The 16,538-nt window shown below is 37.1% G+C and overlaps 1 protein-coding gene across 2 annotated transcripts in view; it reads right to left on the bottom strand.

Annotated features, from left to right (window-relative positions):
• UVRAG (UV radiation resistance associated) overlaps positions 1-16,538 on the bottom strand; it is a 284,006-nt gene that overhangs the window by 205,565 nt on the left and 61,903 nt on the right. For both annotated transcript variants that reach the window (XM_081098742.1, XM_081098743.1), the window contains one exon: positions 8,827-8,912. In XM_081098742.1, the coding sequence (XP_080954868.1) occupies positions 8,827-8,912 (86 nt within the window). The remainder of the gene's footprint in view (positions 1-8,826; positions 8,913-16,538) is intronic.

Below are 16,538 nucleotides of genomic sequence, written 5' to 3'. Positions count from 1 at the left end.
TAAGTCATGACTACTGGTTAGTTCATTTCATAAGCTGGAATTAATTTACCATACAATGCCTTTACATTACTTTCAGCTATTTTACATTAAAAATATACTATAACTGTGAGGGTTAATATTAATATCCAAGGTTAATATCCAAGGTTAGTATTAATTATCTTTAGAAAGATGATTCAATATCTACCATTTTAAAATTTTCTCCCCAAACCTATTTGTTCTTCAGTTATTATCCAAACAGATTGTATTTCACCCATTCATTTATTAATTGAATCATTTGTTAAATAATTTAACAAATGTTTACTGGGTATCTATGCTGAGCCAGGTTGGTGTTATATTCTGGAGATAAAACTGTAAACTAGAGATATAAATTCCCTAAGTTTATGTTCTCCATTCTCATTCTGAGAAACTCAAATACTTTGTTTTAGCTCACACAAAGTATTACAATTTCATCATCAGAAAGCATCCTATTCAAGAAGAGTTCATAATGTAACAATATTTCTATAACATAAATACTAGCACATTGTTTGCGGGTAGTTTTTATCGCGCGCTAACAGGTGGCGTGGGACATTTTTGCTAATTTTTTGCGCAAATGGCAACATTCAGTAAAATTACAATAACTTTAGTTTACGTATTTATACGTTACCCGCATTCTACCGCTAGTCTATAAAAAACGTATTAATACGTGTCCCGCGCTCTACTACACTGGTAGAACGTATAAATACGTAAAACGTATAAATATGTTTCCCGCATACAATGTGCTAGAATGGCTTTCTGGAGTAATTAGAAAGTATGCTGTAAATTACTGAAATGGTTAAGAGAATTATAAAGTAAAACTGCATGCACTGTTTCAGCAATAAATTTTAAAATCTAGAGGAAAATAAATGGCTTCTTAGCAAAAAATAAACTGCCAAGAATAAACCATGGAGAAGTAGAAAAAATATGGGCAGAGCAAATAGCACTAAAGGTATTAGAGTAAGATTTATCATTATAAAGGCACCCTGAACTAGAGAAGTTAATAGCTAAATTCTAACTAATCTTTAAATACCTGAAAATTTCCAAAATTATTTAAGGTGTTTCAGATGATGATGATGATGCTAATAGCCAACCCATAAAGCGCTAACTATATTCAGTCACTGTACTAAGTACTTCGTATTAATCCATTTAACCCTCCAAACAACCCAATGAGGTAGATAGTAGTATTATTAATTAACAGATCAGAGTCATAGAAAAAGATGAAAAGCTTCACAATTCAATTTTAAGATCTTAGAAAAAATGGTTACCTATACTGTCCCCCACAAAGAAAAACAACTATTACAAATACTACTAGTATATACCAATCTCCCTTATAGGAATGAGCAAAAGAGTAACCTATTAACTAACTATGAATGCAATATCAGGAAATCTACATACCTTAATGCAACTATAAATTAAAAGAAGAAAATATATGTCAATAAATGTGAAATGGCATTTCCAAAAATTCAGCATCCATCCCTAATAAAAACGTTAAATAAATAGAAAAAAACTATTTTAAAGATTTTCCAAAATTAACAGAAAATATTCTGCACAGCAAAATACTCAATATATTCAATTAAATAAGTACTGGAGTAGAATACTCACTATTTTCAAAAGTAATGCCATTACTTTTCAACATTACTTGAAAAGGTCTAGGTTTCGTAAAAGTAGCAAGACTAGAAAATCAGTATAAGCATTGCATTGAAGAAGAGATAAACCTATGTTTCTGGGAGGGCACAACATTCAGTCTATAATAGCTGGTGGCTTTCTGGCAGGATAGTGGTGGAGAACGGTTAAAGGACGAAGACAAGACAAAAAGTAGAAGGGAGGGGGAATGCACCCAAAATTACTCCAGTATTTTGTTAAAGCTCTATTTTTGTAAATATATCTGTATGTGTGTGTTTTTATGTGTGTACGCAGAGAGAGAGAACAAGAAGAATAAGAATAAAATGTGTGCTATTACACATAAACCGAATTTTGTTTAACCAAAACTTAAATACCAAAATTTTTCATTTTAAATTTTGATTGAAAATCTTTCTAGAACTTTTCACACATGGCTGCTTTCTTACATAAACTCTCGTAATCACAAACTTTATATTTTACTGATAATTTGACATCAGTATGGTATAATGGGAAAAGCACAGGCACTGCCTGGCAGACCTTTGTTCAAATCTGCTTTTACACTTTTTCGTCTTAGGGTGCCATGCAAGTCCTTTCACCTTTTGAAGGTTCGGTGTCTCCACCTGTTCTAACGCGATAGCATTACTAACTAACATGGTGCGCTCTCAATAGTAATAATTCTCATTATTAACTTCAGTGAACTGCAACATGGAGAGGTGCTTGGGTAGAGGACTGACTGCTTGCACATAACCTCACATGGTGGAAGAGGTCAGCTGCCTCTATTTTCTTACTTAGTCTCTCTTTACAATTAAAATATTTCTTCCCAGCCCTCCTTTTATGTGCAGTAGTGAGAGAGGGCTACTAGCAAATCCAACTGTAGCAACTGCAAAGGTAAGACAGTAGCTGATATGATTCACCACGCAGTCATATTCCAGAATCAGAGTACATCACAAACAGCGAACCATCAGCTTCCACTTCTCCTTGCTTGCTCTCAGTGTGTCTACCTTAACAGTAATCCTCTCAGTCCCTTTCTAATTTATTAAAAACGAGCACCCAGACACTGGCTTAAGAGCCTAGTCTCTACCATGCATAGAAAAGAATATGAGTTTTAATACATAAATTTTGTGACATATTTCACTTTCAGCTGAGTACTTAGCTATATTCTGTATACTTGCAATTACTACTTAGGAAGAGATCAAAAGTTGGCGATCACATGCAAAATTTAAAGATTATGGACAGTTAATGCCCTTATACATTTCACCCCATCTGTTTTCTAAATATCACCCTAAGAATAATTTATCTGATGTAACCATTTCCTTTCTAAGTTTAAAATTTTATAGCAGAAAGTATTTTCTATCGGGGGGGGAGGGGGGAGCAATTTGCCTCCAGACAGCCAGATAAAGATCTTCCAGAAAAATCTATGTAAGGAATAAAATTAAAAGTCACAGAATCCTGAAATCTCACTAGGTGTTATGTGAAGGGAAGAAAGAAAAGAGGCAGTTGAAGGTTCACATATCTGATTATATTTTCAACACTTTTTAGATACCAGCCTAAAAATTTTTTACAACTCTCATTTAGCCAGATGCAAACCAGTAATAGGCATCAAAACCTAGTCCTTTACAACCTGAAGAATAGTTCAATTTGCAGATAATAAATGCTTAATATATATGACTAGAGGCCCAGTGCACAAATTTGTGCACAGGTGGGTCTAGTCCACTCAGATTGGGGCTGATCAGGGGCAGAGCCGGCTGGGGGGAGGGGCTGCGGGCAGTTTGCTAGCCAGCCCCAGCCCCAATTGGGGGGGGGGGGATCATGGGCGAGGCCGGGGGGGCGGTGGGGGGGACCTGGCCCCGCCCCTGGTCGGAGTTCCGGTTGAACTCCTGGTCGAGGGGATAATTTGTATATTAGCCTTTTATTACATAGGATATACACTGTGATAGCACCAATACAAAGATTGATAAAACAAGGATTCCAGCCTAAAGGAGCTCTCAGTTTGAGGGTGCTGACAAGAGAACTAAACAATGAAGAACTAATATAACACAGTAAGTGCCCAATAAATGCTAGCTATTAATTGCACAGGCAGTGTAGGAAGACTTGAAATAAGGACACTAGTCCCTATGAAGTGTTAGAACAACATCTTTTGAATACCACATTTATTCAAAGATTTCTAAACCTAATGACAAAACTGATGTATCTTTTAAAAAAAGGTCACTCTGCCTGGAGAGTATCATGCTAAGTGAAATAAGTCAGTCAGAGAAAGACAAGTATCACATGATCTCACTCATATATGGAATCTAATTATCAAACTGATGAACAGAGTGGATCCAGAGACATGGAAGCATGGAACAGAGTGCTGAATCTCAGAGGGAAGGTGGGGGAGGATGGGTGGGTGGGAGGTAATCAAACAAAGTCCTTGTATGCATAATGTATAACCCATGGACACTGACAGTGGGGTGGTGAGGCGGGAGGGGGAGGCCTGAAGGGAGTCGATAGGGAAAATAAGGGAACATATGTAGTACTTTCAACAATAAAAAATTTAAAAAAATAAAAAAGGTCACTCTGGCAGAAATGTGGCAGATGAATTATACTGGAGCAGTGTACAAAATTACAAAGCAGTGAGATGTACTGGTTAAGAACCTGCTTGGGAGCTAGACTGTCTGGGTTAAATACAGGTTAACACTAGTTGTGTGACCCTGAATAAGCAACTTAACTGCTTTGTGCCTCAATTTCATCATCTGCAAATAGGAATAGGTATAATTCTTGCCACAGAGGGTTGTAGTGAGAATTAAGAGAATAATTAATTAGAATAATAAGAATAATTCCTGGCACAAAGTACTCCATAAATAATTGCTATTAATTGCATTAAAAAAAAAAAAACTGGTCATAGGGAGATTAGTTAGAAGGTCAGAAAAGAGTCCAGGAAGACAGAGGTGAGAACAAAGAGGGTGTGTTCACTTGAGGTACCTGAAATGGTGATAATACCAGTAGCAAAGCAGGAAAAAGGAAAGGAAAACTAGGCCAATGAGTGTGTAGCTCGTGCCATGTTAGGGTCGAGGTTCCCACACATCATGGAAGTGTAAGTGTCCACTGATGACTGGAAAAAAAAACAGATCAGAAATAAAAAAATTTAAAAAAAAGAGGTATGAACTAGAGATATAGATCTGAGAGTCATTAACATGGGGAAGAGTTTGTGGAAGCTGCGGTAATGGAAGAGAGTACTCAGGAAGAAAGCAATGCGAAGGAGTCCTGGGACCCACAGGAACTAGGCCTCTAGGATCACGACAGGACCCACGGGAACGCCAACAAGACCAAGAACCCGATAAGATAGAGAGAAGAAACATAACCATATGAAATAATCCTGTCCTTTATGAAGTTTTCAATGTCGTTGGGAAGAAAAAGACATACACATGCTAAACCATTTTTATCGTGACTGTTTAGGATTAGTAGCACAGGTGGTAGGCATTAGAAGGGCAAGAAAGGAAAATTGTGCTAAATATTGGAAAAGCCAGTGATGACATAAAAAAGAACACTGGCATAAGATGGGGAAGTAAAGAGGAAAGTGAAAACTTTTATTTATTAAATGTCTACTATATGCAAGTAACTATAGTAGGATGTTTCCAGCATTTTACCTAATTTTATTCTCATAATATTCCTCTGAGACAAACCCTATCCTATTTTACAGGAGCAGTTTGCAACATACCAAATGAACTTGCCCAAAGTCTTGCATCCAGCTATGGGCATATGGCAGTTTTACAACTGGAATCTCAGTGGAGGGCCCATGACTTCCACACCATACTTCCACTTATTAAACTGCCTAATGTAGGACAAGTCAAAAGGGGAAGGGAAAAAAATAAGAACTATACTAGAAGAAAACCAGAATTATACCTACATATCTCACTTTGATAGAACTACCTTTTTGAGGACATGTGAAAGAAAGAAAAAAATTAGTTTTTAAACATCAAAAATCATCTTTCAATCACAGAGAACAGGTAGGGTTACAGATACCTCCTTGCTATCAGTCTCTTCCCTCAGGTCTTGTCCGTACTGTTACCATAGTTAGAATTCTAAATTGCACACCTGACCATGTCCTTCCTCCTCTCTTTATCATCTTTCAATAACTCCCTAAAAGAGAAAAAAATATTAACAGAACCAACAGGAAAAGGCTATCTAATACATCTAGAAACCCCTTAACCTAGAAGGAATAATAGAAAAAAGTTAACTCCTAAAAATAAATGCCCTATTTTTAATCTTTAACCCTATTTTTCTCACCTCAGCATTGTAAAATAAACTTCAAATGCCAGTTAAAGAGCAACATCGACACCTTGTGGTAAAGATCAAATGGCTCTTAATTAAATGTCTGCTTACATCCGTGGTTCTCAACCTGTGGGTCGCGACCCCTTTGGCGGTCAAACGACCCTTTCACAGGGGTCGCCTAAGACCATCCTGCATATCAGATATTTATATTATGATTCATAACAGTTGCAACATTACAGTTATGAAGTAGCAAAGAAAATAATTTTATGGTTGGGTCGCAACATGAGGAACTGTATTTAAAGGGCCAGAAGGTTGAGAACCACTGGCTTACATGAAAACTAACTCTTAATCCAGGAATTTCCAAGGGTTAAAGAAGCAAAAATTTAATTACCATTGCACACACTAAAGGTAGATTTAGAAAAAGTTTCTATTATTTTGACAACCAAAATTAGCCTAAATTCTTCACTATAGGTGAAAAAAATCTGAGTAAAACCTCAGGTTATTGTTTTCCTAAAAAATGGTACATCACATCCTTCTGAAGGAGTTTTAACCCTAGTCCTTGGTGCTTCCAAATCCTTGCCTTAGTCAAGATTTCCTGCTTTCCTGAGACAGTATCACATAACAACACAGTGAAAGTTATTAATTAGAATACACTCTCGAAAAACAGAACCAGGAGACCTGGATTCGGATCCTGACTCCAAAAGACACTGAGAATCTTGTGGAGTTAAAAGTAATATTAAAAAATTCTGTGTGTTTTCACATAAAATTACAGATCAAGAAGTAACAATTTCACAAACCAAGAAAGCATCAGGAAAAGAGAAGATATATTTCTTAAATTATTCTCATCCAGGAACAATGTTGCCTGAGTTAAATAAAGAAGGCAAACTATGAACAAAACTGATGGACACAAAATTGTTTTCCAAGCACTCTTGATTGAGCAGAGAGATGATGGTTGCTTTTTTTCTAATGTCTTGAGAGAATTTTCAGAGAAAGCTGCATTTCCCTGGGAATGTGCTACCAGCTATAAATGATTTAACACAATGGTAAAGATAGGGCCACTGTTAATAAGGCAATTCAAACTGCTAACCCACTTGAGGTCTCTGAAAGATACCCTAGAAATGAAACCCCCAAGAGACATATCACTGCAAGATCAGTGTTAACTAACTGAGCCACTACCAATGCTCACCTCATAACCACCAGCCTACAAAGGTAAGTGAGACTTAGAAAAGGATCTACAAAACATGCTTGTCAGAAAACCTTCACACCGACCTCCAGCCTGGCTCTTTCCTACTGTGTGCCCTCAGGTAAATACATCATTTAACACCTCTTGACTTCAGCTTCTACACTGGTGTGTGAACATAAAAAGTTTCTAAGAGAATGAGATCATAAATGTGAAAATGCTTGTAAATTACACTTCACTGCTTCCAACTTCTAGAAGAATCACAGAGGTAAACGAATTGGATAAATCAAGGATAACTCAAGTCAGGGTCAGGTTGATGGAAGCATTCTCTATTACGCCATGCTGCTTCCCGAGATGCTACAGTCTGTCTGGTCAGTTCCCATTCTTCTGTATCATGAAGTAGCTTTTGATTCTCCTTGAATCTGATTCTCTTAGTTTATGAGGCTGCCTTTCCCAAATCCTCTCCTTCTCACTGACTTTGCATTCCTTTCTCTTTTAATCTACTGATTTCTCTAATAAGATCACAGAATCTCATACTTGGAAAATACCTTTAAAATAATATCTATACTCTCATTTTACTTAAGAAAACAGGTCAAGAAATATTAGTGGCTTACTCACATTTCAAATTATTTCTGTACAGTCTTCTCTCCAATACTTAAAACTTAATGTAGTCCCAAACTGAATAGGCTCAAAAATATGAGTTAAATATTTTGACACCTCCTGCTTTCTCTACTATCTGGTTACTAAATCCTGTTCATTCTGTTATTTAGCCTAAGAATTCAAAGTGAAAGTACTTCTCAGATGAGAATCAAAAGTCATCAAATGTGTGTGGTTATTTTAGTTGAAATCATTGTCTCTTAAGAGCAATTTATACAGTCCATGTGACCAAACTCTCTATCATCATGGATAATAAAATTCAAGATTTGCAAAGGAAAGGCCCATTTCATAATGTTTATAAAATAAATAATCATCCAATGGGACAAGAGTCCAATAATCCTTCTGGACTCTTCTCTAGTAGATATATAAGGGATGTCTAATGGTCTGAAATTTATGATGTGTTATGTAAACATTAGAAAAAGACTTCCAAAATCAAATTTCAATGAACCATCTGTCTGAGGAGGGTGAACACAGGTTGAGTGTCACTGTGAACTTTATTTTGAATTGCATTTATTTTGGTAACCTGCCTCTTAGGAAAATGTCCTAGATGATCTACAACACTGAAAATTAAAAACAAATTTTAAAATCTTTCAAAATTAAGCCAGACATTATAAAAATACAGAGTTGCAGCAGTTAAGCCTCTGAACATGAGATTCGTACAAAGCTCCTTTGCCCTGCCAAACATGGTTCTGTTAAAAGATGAACAGCAGGTCAAAACTCTAAGCTGTGTCTGGGGCTATAGGAGGACTTTTCTAGTAATGCTGTAGTTGTTAAAATTCTGATAAGTCTAAATTTTGTACTTCTGCTGGCTGCTCTTTCTAGTGCAAAAGACTAGAAATAGCTCATGCCCCTGTCTTAAGATCACTGGCTTCCAATCACTCTCTCCCACTGTCCAAAGAAAGGAAATGACTCTTCAAAGGTTTTGTGAAGGAGATACACTTAAATCACTGTAGCTACAAAAGTTATGAAGCTCTCACTAAAAAATGCCAAGCCTGAATAACGGCTTCTAAACCTCCCATACATTTCCTCACCCTGAAATGTCACAGACTCAAAATGAGGAAGATTCTTTAGAAAATGCAGGAGGACTCTACGAAGTTTCTTACCGCAGCAAAGAGAAGACATCATAAGAATTGCGAACACAGTTCTGATCCACCTGAAGAAGAATATTCTTCTGAGCATTTGAATAACCCTAAAAGATATTAATTAACAAATTAATCAAAGTGAAACAATATGTGCACAATTAATCATGTTTGTCTTTTTAACATTATGATTTATAAACACTTCAGTAAATTCAAATTGTTAAGAGATTCAAAATTACAACTTCCATATAACTAAAATTTAACATTTTAAGCCAGTGAACTCAAAATAAATTTCCTCTAATATTTTTCCACAGAAACAATGTTTCACATTTTGCAGTGAATTTCGCAGAGAAGCCCCAGAAGTCTTTTTTACATATGTGACTGAAGAAGAGTATTAACAATAATATTTCAAGTATACCTAGTCATTGCATGTAATGTTTTTATGGGGGAAAAGGCATTCCAAGTTCCAATTACGAATACCAGAAACAAACATTTCCACTTAGTGGTACAAAGATGGTGGGAGCAAGGATGGTTTCTAGAGAAAACATGGCACAATCCATAAGAATTACAGAGCAGGTATTTATCATTTAAGGCAGATAAAGTAAAGAGTAGTTAAGAGAAAAGGGCTCCGGACCCAGACCACCTGATTACAATGGACGCCCTTAATACACCAGCTCTGTAGTCTTGAGCAAGGTATCTGCGTGTTCTCAGTTTAACCTTGGTTTCTTCTTCTGTACTATGGAGTGATAATATTACCTACTTCGCAAATGGTTGTGGGAATTCAAAAAGTTAATATTTGAAAAGTAAAATATATGTAATAAGCACTATATAAATGTTTGTTATAATACTATTATAAGCATTTTTAAAGTTATGTTGCTACGGACATTAAAATACTACTAACCCATGCTACCTCAAAAAAAGGTTATTAGAATATTATGAACAACTTTATGCTACTGAATTTGACAACTTAGATGAATTAGACAAACTACTTGGAAAAATACAAAATGTCAAAATTGATCATGAAACAGTAACTGAGTAACCCTGTATCTTTTTTTAAGTGAATATTTTAAAAAGCTGCCCACAGAAATGTTTAGGTCCATATGGTTTCACTGATGAATTCTACCAAGCATTAAGAAATAACATTAATTAACACAAACTCATTCATAAAATAGAGGAAAAGGGAACAATTTTCAACTCATAAGACTAGCATTACTGATGCTAAAACTTGACAAAGACACTCTCTCTCTCTTTCTCTCTCTCTCTCTCTCTCTCTCTCTCTCTCTCTCTCTCACACACACACACACACACACACACACACACACACAATTACAGACCAATATCCCTCATGAACACAGACACAAAAATCCTTGGCAAAATGTTAACAAATTAAACTAGCAAGCCCTAACCGGTTTGGCTCAATGGATAGAGTGTCAGCCTGCGGACTGAAAAGTCCCAGGTTCGATTCTGGTCAAGGGCATGTACCTTGGTTGTGGGCACATCCCCGGTAGGAGGTGTGCAGGAGGCAGCTGATCGACGTTTCTCTCTCATCGATGTTCCTAACTATCTCTCTCCCTTCCTCTCTGTAAAAAATCAATAAAATATATTTAAAAAAATAAAAATAAATAAACTAGCAATATATTATAAGAATAAAATAATAACACACATCATTATTGACTTAATTTATTCTAAAAATGTAAAGTTGGTTTAGCATTTAAAAATCAATCAATTAGATAACATATGAAACAATAATTACAGAATTATCTTGATGATCACACAATTATAAAGATGTAATTTGTGCCCTAGCCAGTTCGGCTCAGTGGCTAGAACAGTGGTTCTCAACCTTCCTAATGCCATGATCCTTTAATACAGTTGTTCATGTTGTGGTGACCCCCAACCATAAAATTATTTTCGCTGCTACTTCATAACTGTAATTTTTCTACTGTTATGAATCATAATGTAAATATCTGATATGCAGGATGTATTTTCATTGTTACAAACTGAACATAATTAAACATAGTGATTAGTCACAAAAACAATATGTAATTATATGTGTTTTCCGATGGTCTTTGGCGACCCCTGTGAAAGGGTCGTTTGACCCCCAAAAGGATTGCGATCCACAGGTTGAGAACCACTGGGCTAGAACATCAGCCTGCGGACAAAAGTGTACCAGGTTCTATTTTGGTCAAGGGCAGATGCCTGAGTTGCAGGCTCAATCCCCAGGAGAGGGTGTGCAGGAAGCAGTCAATCAATGATTCTCTCTCATCACTGATGTTTCTCTCTCTCCCTCCCTCTCCCTTCCTGTCTGAGATCAATAAAAATATAATAAAAATAATAAATAAGATGTTACTTGTGACAATAGTAACACAAAGGGGAACAGAGCTCTCTTAAAATTATGATATGCTGGAATTGGTCTACGGCAATATATAAGAAAAGTTTTTATACAATAGTAAAACCAAATTGATATTAATTTGAATTAGATTGTTATAAATTAATATGTTAATCGTAATCCCCAGGGTAACCACTAAGAAAATAACTAAAAGATACATAGTAAAATAAATGAGAAAAGAATCAAACTGTTACATGAGAAAGTAGATAACACCAAAAAAGGTAGTAATGAAGGAAATAAGAAACAAAAATGATATAAGAAAGCAAATAGAAAAATGGCAGAACTTCCATGTCTGTAAGTACATTAAGTATAAGTGGATTAGCAAAGCTATCATTCAGAATGGAAGGTCAGATAAAGAGCTTCACGGATAAGAAAAAGCTAAAGGAGTTCATCACCACCAAACCAGCATTATATGAAATGCTGAAAGTTATTCTTTAAGAAGAGGAAGAAGAAAAAGGAACTCTTACCATTTGCCACAGCATGGATGGAATGGGAGAGCGGATAAATACCAAAGGATCTCACTCATTTGTGGAATATAATGAACAACATAAACTGATGAACAAGGACTGATCCAGAGACGGAGAGGCATTGATTGGACTGTCGGGCTTTGGAGGGAAGGTAGGGGAGGGTGGGGGTAAGGGGGAAAGATCAACCAAAGGACTTACATGCAGGCATAAAGGCCTAACCAATGGACACGGACAACGGGGGGGTGAGGGGGTGAGGGGGGGGCGGGTAGAGGGTACACATATGTAATATCTTAATCAATAAAAAAAAAAATTTTTAAAAAAAAAAGTATAAGTGGATTGAAAGGCAGAGGATGGCAGAAAATATATTTGTAAGCAACCCACTATAGGCTATCTACAAGGGATGCACTTTAGAACCAAAAACACAAATAGATTGAAAATTAAAGAATGGAGCCTGGCCGGTATGGCTCTGAGTGTAATTTATAGCTGCAAACATCTACATCTAAAAAAAAAAAAAAAAAAATAGAGCTCAAATCAATACTCTTCTACCTTAAGAAACTAGAAAAAGAATAAACTAAACCCAAAACAAGAAAGAAGGAAATAATAAAAATTAGAGCAGAGATCCATGGAATAGAAAATACAAAAACAACAAAGAAAAAAAATCAACAAAACCAAGTTAGTTCTTTGAAAAGATCAACAGAACTGACAAACCTTAAGCTAGACTGAGCAAGAAAAAAAGAGAGAAGACTCAAATCACTAAAATCAGAGTGAAAATGAGAACATTATCACCAACCTTACAGAAATAAAAAGTATTCCAGAAGAACACTATGAACAATTGCATGCAAACAAATCAGATAACCTAGATAAATGGAAACAACTCGAAACACAAAAATAACTCAAGAAAAAACAGAAAATCTGAAAAGACCTACAAATCGTCTAAAAGTTTAGCTAAGCTACTCCACGGTATTGCTGCTTGGCATCCATTTCACTTGAGCAAGCAGCCCGCAAGGACCTTAAACTGACACTAGCCCCTCAGGGAAGCGCACACCTGAATGGCAGCTCACAGAGTCAGAAGCAAATGTAAGTTCCTGATCTGACTTGTGATCAAGCAGTCTCCCCTGCTACCGGCACGTGTATGCCTTATGCACCCACTAGATAAAAAACCCAATGGAGGTGAGGGCATGAGTGGGGGGTGGAGAGGCAATGAGGGGATAAGGACACATATGGAATACCTTAATCAATAAAGAAAAGAAAATTAAATAAAAAACAAACAAACATGGAGACTACCAAAACTCTGTTCCTTTGGTTTAAACTGACCAGCTCAGCCCTAGCCCAGGAAGCCCAAAGCACTCCACCCATGGACTCTAATAAAGGCATGGACCAAGGTGCTGCCTCTGTCTCCTGCCCCTAGGTGGCTCTCTGAGGCATGTCCTGTAATTCCTCGAACCTGTGAGTAATAAACTTCTCTATTTCAGTTTCTCTTATGATCTGTGGTTAAATCATAGCTCACCATCTGACCCCCTATGCTCCACTTAACAAATGTTAATTTAATAAAGTCAGAATACAAGTAAAAAGGTTGAATCAGTAATCATAAAAATCCCAGGAAAGAAAAGCCCAGAATCACATGAATTGACTGGTGAATTCTACGAATCATTTTTTTAAAATAATAACACTAATCCTTCTCAAAGTCTATCCAAAAATGGAAGAGGAAGAAATATTTCTTAACTCATTTTATGAGACAAGTATTACTCTGATAACAAAGCCAGATAATATCACAAGAAAATTATAGACCAATATCCCTTATGTATACAAATGTAAAAATCTTCAACAAAATATTAGCAAAATTAATCCAGTAGAATATTAAAAAAGATGTATGCCATTTGGTCCAGCAATTCTACTTCTGGACATATATCCAGAAGAATTACAAGACTCAAAGAGAGATTTTTTACATCCATGTTCAATAATAGCATTATTCACAACAGTCAAGTGGTAGAAGAAACCCAAGGTCCATCAACAGATGAATCAACAAACAAAATGTGTAGCATATATTCATACAATGGAATATTATTTAGCCTTATAAAGGAAGGAAATTCTGATGTGTGCTATAATATGGACATTATCTTATATAATAAAAGGCTAATATACCAACAGACCGAATGGTGGAACAACCGAACAACCGGACGTGTGCTGACCACCAGGGGGCACGCACAGAACATGGAACATGGTGGGTGTCGGCCACAGCAGGATAGTGGAGCAGGTGAGCGGGGTGCCAGACCAAGTCGGGGCACCAGTCACTGTCTCCAGGGCAAGCCTCTGGTGGTTACTAAAAATTCTTTGCTCCTGCGCACTGTGGTCCTGCCCGGTGCTTGCGCCTGCTGCCGGCACCGGCCCCACTCACACCCGCAGCTGGCGCTGAAGTCACCGCTTACACCCGCTGCCGGCACCTGGCATCAGTCCTGATCGCTGGGCGCCATCAGTGGGTGCGAGCAGCGGCTGCTGCCCGGATCGCCCCTGAGGGCTTCTCCACCTCCCCCGGCTCCTGAGGGGCGATCGGGGCAGCAGCTGCCACTCACACCCACTGACGGCACCGGCCCTGCTCCAACCTGCTGCTGGCACTGGCCCCAATTGCTCCACACCGTCAGCGGGTGCAAGCAGGGCTGGTGGCGTCAGCCCATGGGACAGGTAACGGCGGGAACGGGGCTGTTGGCAGGCAGGGAACCAGGGGCCACGGCGGGAGGGACTGGGCGGGGGCGCCCCTGTGCCCACTGCAGCCTCGCAGCCCACACAGTTCCTTTCAAGGTACATGAAGTCATGCACTGGGCCCCTAGTGTTACATAAAAGAAGCCAGTGACAAAAGAAGATACTGAATGATTCCACTTACATAAGGTACCTAGTGTAGTAAAATTCATAGAAACAGTAGGGTGAGTGCCAGGACACTTGGGAAAGGGGAAGATGGAGACTTAGTGCTTAATGAGTAGAGAGTTTCAGTTTTACAAGATGAAAAGAGTTCTGGAGATGGATGGTGGCGATGGTTGCACAACAATGCAAACTTACTTAATACTACTAAACTGTACACTTAAAATGGTTAAGGTGATAAATATAACATTCTGTATATTTTGCCACAATTAAAAATAATTTCTTAAAAGGATTATATGCCAGGAATAAGTGGGTTTTATTCAAGGTATATAAGAGTGGTTCAAGAAATGAAAATCAATCAATGTAATATACACCAATTGGAGGACTCATGCTTACCAATTTCAAAACTTACTATAAAGTAACAGTAATCACAAGTGTAGTACTGGCATAAGCTGAGATATATAGATAAGTGGAATAGAACTGAGAACCCATAAGTTAATTCATACACCTATATTCAATTGATTTTCAACAAAGGTGCCAAGGCTATTCAATGGGGAAAGAACAGTGTTTACAACAAATGATGCTGAAACAACTGAGTAGCCACATGCAAAAGAATGAAGTTGGGTCCATCCTTAATACCATGTACAAAAATTACCCCCAAAATTTATCAAAGTCTAATTGTAAGAGCTAAAAACATAAAACTATTAGAAGAAAACACAGAGGTACATTTATATAACCTGGGATTTGCCCATGGATTCTTAGATATATAACACCAAAAGTATGACCATCCAAGGAAATAATAAATTAAACTACATCAAAATTTTAAACTTTTTGTGTAAAGAACACTATAAAGGAAGTACAAAAACAAACTAAAATGGGAGAAAATATTTGCAAATCATATATTTGATGAAGGTGTAATATCCAGAAGTCATAAGGAACTCTGACAACTCAACAATAACAAGACAAACATGATGAGAAAGAGAACAAAAATAAGAAAGAGTCCTATAAATTAGCTACAAAATCCAATTAAAAATAGGCAAAGTACTTAAAGACATTTCTCCAAAAAAAGTTACACAAATAGCAAACAAGCACATGAAAAGATGTTCAATGTCATTGGGGAAATGCAACTCAAAATTACAATGAGAGCCCAAGCCTGTGTAGCTCAGTTGGTTGAGCATCATCCCAAGCACCAAGTAGTCATAGGTTCGATTCCCAATCAGGGTACATGCCTGGGTTGTGGGCTCAATACCCAGTAGGTGGAGTGCAGGAGGCAGCTGATAGATGTTTCTCTCTCATCAATGTTTCTCTCTCCTTTCTTCTTTCTCTAAAAATATCTATAAAATAACATATTTTTTAAAAAACCTACAATGAGATACTTTATACCCGTAAGGGTGGATGGATGGATGGATAGATAGATAGATAGATAGATGATAGAATTTTAAGATTAGGGGGGAAAAACAGAAAGTAACTGTTGGCAAGGATGTAGAGAAATTAGAATCCTCATACATTGCTGCTGGAGATGTAAAATGGTGAGCCTCTGAGGAAAAGAAGTTTGGCAATTCCTCAAAAAGGTAAACAGAATTACCATATGACTCAGGAATGCCAGTCCAGGTATATGTCCAAAAGAATTGAAAACAGGTACTTAAACAAGTATTTGTACACAAATGTTCATAGCTGCCCTATTCACAATAGCCAAAAGATAGAAATAGCTAAACATTCATCAACAGATAATGGATAAACAAAATATGGCATATTCATACAATGGGCTATTACTCAGCCATAAAAAGAAAGAAGTATTGACACATGTTACATGTGGATGCACCTCAAAAACATCCTGCTAAGTGAAAGTACCCAAACACAGAAGGTTATATATTGCATGATTCCATTTATATGAAATATTCAGAATACATAAATCCACAGAGACAGAAGTAGACTGGTGTTTGCCGGGGAGATGGGGAGGGCAAAATGTAGAGTGAATGTTTAATGGATGTGGGATTTCTTTTGGGGTGATGAAAATGTTATGCAACTTG

This window comes from Myotis nattereri (genome assembly GCF_964212035.1).
Source record: "Myotis nattereri genome assembly, chromosome: 9".
NCBI classification, from domain to species: Eukaryota; Metazoa; Chordata; class Mammalia; order Chiroptera; family Vespertilionidae; genus Myotis; species Myotis nattereri.
The sequence above is the reverse complement of the archived record's forward strand: the minus strand, read 5'-3'. Positions and strand labels throughout refer to the sequence as shown.